Genomic DNA, 5,641 nt, shown 5'->3' with positions numbered 1-5,641 from the left:
GTAAATTGTGAGCCTCTCATCTGAGAGGTAATGGGTTCAAGTCTACTCAAACTTAATACATAATATTAATTACTTTCAATTGATGATTCTACCCGTGATGGTGTTTAAAGGAAATATGATGATCATTTAATAAATTGATCCAATTGATGATGCGTCAAGTTAGAGTCAATAAATGATTCTAACCCCAATGATGAATGGAGGAAACTCAAAGATCATTTGATAAATTTTTAAGATTGTAATATATTACTTGAAACTTTGAAGTATATTTTTAAGTCAAACACTTAGTAAGAATTTGAACCTTGATGGTAACAACCACAATGTCATGGACTAATCACCACATTAGCCATGGCCAACAAAATTCCACACCTATTATTTGACATTGACATTATTATTTCTATGTAAAAGATGATGTTCTCATTAGGTGGGAGCCAACTAATAATTCCAACTTGAGAAGTGTTTAGGTCTAGTCTTGAAATAAAACTACAAAAATAAAGAGAATGAATGTAGAGAATAATCCTTGAACAACTAAGAGTCAATTGATGATTCTGTATGGTTTTCAATTGATGACTACCACCAATATTGTTTGGAGGGACTATGTTGATCATCAAATGAATTCAGCCAACTATAGGTTAATTGGGTGATAACTAAGAGTCAATTAACTACCACAATATAGATCATATTAAGTTTCTACAATCTGTACAAATCCAATCTAATTGCTTCTCGATTTAATCCTCAACATTTTGAATCATAGTCTTGATCCATCACCAAGATGTTAGAAAATAAACACAATAAAAATCAATACACAATTAAATTGAGATACGATTAGATTACAAACTATCACATTATACTGTTACTAACAAATTTTTTCAATCACAAAACAAAACCTTCACCCCATCCTTGAAACCGATTATCAAATTATTTAAATTTTATTTGTTTATTATTTATTATTTAATCATGTTTTCTATTTATCAGATTAACCTTTGTAGGAGTGGCATTTCCCCTCATCCCTTGTAAAAAGGTTGAATTTGTGTGGGGGAGGGAAGGCTTTTGTCCCATAGACGTGTTGGCTTATAAAAAGATGAGCAAAGCTCGGTTCTAGACAACGCAACGACAAGGCGGACATGAGTTCGATTTTGGTACAGCCTTGTGGACGGCCTCTTCCCACTCCTCCACACCACCTTCAGCTAATTCCATCCTTTCTCACAAGCTAGACGGATTTCTCAGAATCTACCCACACCATAAATGATTATGATGTTTACCTGGTATGAATGATTACCACAATTAAAACACCTTAGCAGTTGAATGGCAGAGAGTCAGAAAACGTTCATGGCATAGTGGGTAGGATTCTGATTGTTTCCTCAGCAGTTGGTAGGCACAGGCACAGGCTAATAGCTAAGTACTATTCAGGAAAAAATATATATCTATGGTCGGTACATGAACCAGAGAGCAGGCTGCGTAGATTAATGGAGGCAAGGAAATAAATAAATAAAATTAATAGGTCTTTTTTGTTTTTTAGGTTGGTAGTTTGCCCGTGTTGATTAGAGAGCTCCTGCAAAAAGGCGACAGGTGTTCGTTGGTAATCTGTGCACACAAGGGAAAGGTAGTGAGTGAGTGTTGAAGTTGTGGAAGTATACATATTGTGTATGTATCATCATATATATATATATATCAGGTATTTAGGGGAAGCAGGGAAAGGGGGGTTGATTTGAGTGGGGTATGCAAGCAGCAGAGAAACAGGGAGAGGAAGCATGAGTTCCATTGTATCAGACAGGGAGACTGAGTATGTTTGGAGACATCACAAGCATGAGATGCTGGATAACCAGTGCAGTTCTGTGCTTGCCAAACGCATCAACGCGCCTCTTCATGTGGTCAGATAGGCCCTTCCAATCACCCAGCTTTCATTCTCTATTAGGCATTAAACATGGCGTTTTCTTTTTTCGCCCCTTTTCATTTCTTCCTTTCTTTTCTCTCTGCTCGTAGCTAGAATCACATGTGATCATGGTCGAATTTCTTTCACTTTCCCTTCAAATTTTGAAAATGATGTAATGATTGGTTTTTGGTTTTCTATGATCGCATTTGATGTTGGTCGAATTCCTTTCCTTTTACCTATAAATTTTGAATATGATGTAGTGATTGTGTTTTCGGTTTTCTTTAATCGCATCTGATGTTGGTCAAGTTTCATTTCCTTTTCCCTTTAAATTTTGAATATGATGAGGTGATTGTGTTTTTGGTTCTCTTTAATCGCATTTGATGTGGTCGAATCCCTTTCCTTTTCCCTTCAAAATTTGAATATGATGCAGTGATTGTGTTTTTGGTTTTCTTTGGGTAAATGACAGTGATGCGATGATTGGGATTTTGGTTTCCTTTAAATAAATGAAAGAAACCTAGTGGGGATTCTGATGGTTGGTTACAGGACTCAATGGGTGAAGATTCTTTATTCTCCCGTAGGAATTTGGATGATTATATGATTTTCTTTCGAAGTATGAAATCTCAAGGCATTTGAACCTTTGTCAAAAATTCTTACAACAGATTACGGTAACACTGGTTTTGTGTGAGTCTGGTTTTCGTCTTTGTATCCTGTTCCTTTATTTTTATTTTCGCATGAGTCTGCTTATTTGTCTGCGTCTCTTGTTGTTTTCTTATTTGGTATGAGCCCTGGATATTTGATCAGCCGGCATGCCCAATTGACATAATCAAGCAAAATAATTCCCCTCTGCCCTCTTTCAATTGTCTTTGCGGATTTAGATTCTAGCAGCCTCTCTTCTCCTCCAAATGCCACAAAAATGTAGGCAGCTGCTTGTCAGATTGATAATTAGGCTATTTTGTGTGATTTCCACAACATTTCTTAGGAAAGTTGTTTATTTAGACTGCAGATTGGGAACTAATGCAAATCGAGTGAGTATTTGGGTTATCATCAGTAAAGCTGCAATTGCAATCTTGTTTTAACTTATTTAAGATGAAGAAGATATTTTGTATGGTTATAGCAGAACACCCTTTTGAATTTCTAGATATTTTGACAATGTTTAGTTGTGAGATAATGAATTCAATATCCTATGGAACAGGTATGGTCGCTAGTGAGAAGATTTGATCAGCCACAAAAGTATAAACCTTTTGTGCAGAGTTGTACTGTTCAAGGGAGCAACACTGTAGGCAGCATACGGGAAGTGTGTGTGAAATCTGGTCTTCCTGCTACAACAAGCACAGAAAGACTGGAGATCCTGGATGATGAGCAACATATTTTCAGTGTTAGAATCCTTGGAGGAGATCACCGATTGAAGGTTATTTAGATTACAATCAATGGCTTAAGAAAATAATTTAGATTTAAACTTGGATTCAAATGTTTAATCATAAGAATGTCGGCACACCTGTTACATGATAATGATGGGACATTGTTTCTCTTCTGGGATTGATTGTGTAACAGTTTTTAGTATCAATGTTGATCATACTACATAACGTTCGGATAATACTACATGATCCATCATCAGGATAGAGGAGAGCAAAGGAATTGAAAAATGGATCATTTTTTCAATTATTCCAATTCTTTTGCTCTCCATCATTCTGATGATGGATCATATAACTGTTACACAATCAATCCTAGAAGAGAAAACAATATATTGAGGAAATCTGATAAGACTTAATGTGTTTCCGCACTTACCAAATACAAATCTGCTGGGGATGAGTACATGCATTCAATTTTACAGGTTTACAAAGTGAAAGTTTTAACTAATCATTTATCTTTTTGTGTGACAGAATTATTGGTCAAAAATCACTCTGCATCCAGAGGTTATTAATGGAAGGCCAGGCACATTGGTATTGGAGTCGTATGTGGTTGATATCCCTGACGGGAACACAAAGGATGAAACTCGCTATTTCATTGAAGCGTTGATAAAATGCAACTTGAAATCTCTTGCAGACGTTTCTGAGAAATTGGGCTTCCAATATCACACAGAATTACTTGACAGGTGATATTTTGTTGGAAGATTTTGTTGGCAAGTAAACTCCAAGGGCTTTGGTTGCTCTCACAAAGAGACTTTAGAAGGAGAGAAAGGGATCTTATGTTTTGTATGTTTTACTCTAGTTGCTTCTTATATTTCAAAGCAATATTGATACTAGCTGTGTTATCCATTAGGGATGCTTTCAACTGCTACAGACCTTTAAGTGGGCCCTTTGGCCATTGATGATATTGAGCAGACATAGTTGTATTAAATGATCTACAATGTTCCATGTGGAGGAAGGTAGGTTATACATATAGCATTGACCCAAACAGCAAATATGGAGAATTTTAAGAGAAGATCTATTTCATGTGTTGCTGTAAAGGACAGCTGTATAGACTGTAAAATAGGTGTTTGTGAGTCAATGACAATCGTTATTATTTTCGTATTTTATATAACTGATTATGCAACAGTGGTAGCTTCTTCTGCACTGTACAAACCATGGTAAAACAATGTTTTTCTTTCATGTTCTAATTCAACAGGACTGGTTTATTCATGATCAAATCACACTCCATTGAATCTTCATTTCTAAGAAGCAAAAGTTCTTAAAGACCTTAAATTTCTACACAATAATCTTATTTACTCATGATCATGTCGCTGTTCAGTTTATTTTAAAACGTATGTTGTATTGCAGTGAATCTTTCTTTTTAAGAGGATAAGTTCTTGAAGACATGAAGTTTCCACAGCATAATCTTATTTTCATCAATGTTTGGATCATCCTATCTTCTCTTGGTATCTTATTCCCATATTTTATACTCTTTTCTCTTGCTATCATCTTATTCTATGTTTTCTTCAAAATTATGAAGCAAAAATTTTACATAGTCAAATGCAGCAAGCAAAGTTGTATCAGTTTATCATGCAATGGCTAAACATACGAGTGTGATAGCGCATATTTGTAAAACATAATATAATGAAGTTAGAAATTCTTATAATTCAGGAGTACCAAGGTATAATTGCAGTAATTAGATACAGATTTGTACTCCATGGCATAAGCCTGTTTTTCTAGAATCATCATATTTTTTTTTTGGGTGGAGAAAAGCATCTTGCAAGCATGCCTTTGAGGCCTTAAAATGCATTATTTAGTATTATTTGGGATACAGATTTGTAGCCAATGCCAGTTTATATATCCCTTGAAACATGTTTCTGTCAAGGTACTGGAATGAGTAGAAAAAAAAGTTACACTAAATCGAAACTTCTCCAACTTTTAATAACACAACAATGGAATCTAATGAACTCTAGGTAAGAGCCTACATCACAATGGTAACTAAGGAACTATTTGAAGTTTGAGTCTTCTAGTAATTAATCTTTTCAGAGTTGAACTTAACCCATAACAATATTAAACCTATCATATTTTCACATATATTCACAATCCATTAAAATGTGAAGCATGGGAAGCATGTTTTTTTCACAATCCATTAAAATTTGAAGCCATTAAAATGTGAAGTATTTGATTGGAATCCAAAAATTTGCTTCACATAACAATATTAATTAATCTCAATAAATAATAACAAATAATAATCTAATCCAAAAACTTGCTTCCCATAACAATATCAATTAATCTCAACAAATAATAATCATAAAAATAAGACTTCTGCCAATTACCTGTAAAAAAAATAATCCCAATAAAAATGTACAAAGTTTGAAGAGTA

The 5,641-nt window shown here is 34.5% G+C and overlaps 1 protein-coding gene across 1 annotated transcript; it reads left to right on the top strand.

The window, feature by feature from the left end:
• Positions 1–1,101: 1,101 nt before the first annotated feature.
• On the top strand, positions 1,102–4,496 carry LOC149548335 (abscisic acid receptor PYL8-like). The gene is made up of 3 exons (XM_089794849.1): positions 1,102–1,868; positions 3,063–3,278; positions 3,751–4,496. The coding sequence occupies exons 1-3, from the start codon at positions 1,749–1,751 to the stop codon at positions 3,964–3,966; spliced, it is 552 nt and encodes a 183-aa protein (XP_089650975.1). The 5' UTR covers positions 1,102–1,748; the 3' UTR covers positions 3,967–4,496.
• Positions 4,497–5,641: the final 1,145 nt, after the last annotated feature.

The sequence above is a fragment of the Cupressus sempervirens genome, chromosome 7 (genome assembly GCF_028749045.1).
Source record: "Cupressus sempervirens isolate cs-2001-9-10 chromosome 7, ASM2874904v1, whole genome shotgun sequence".
Lineage (NCBI taxonomy): Eukaryota > Viridiplantae > Streptophyta > Pinopsida > Cupressales > Cupressaceae > Cupressus > Cupressus sempervirens.
The sequence above is the reverse complement of the archived record's forward strand: the minus strand, read 5'-3'. Positions and strand labels throughout refer to the sequence as shown.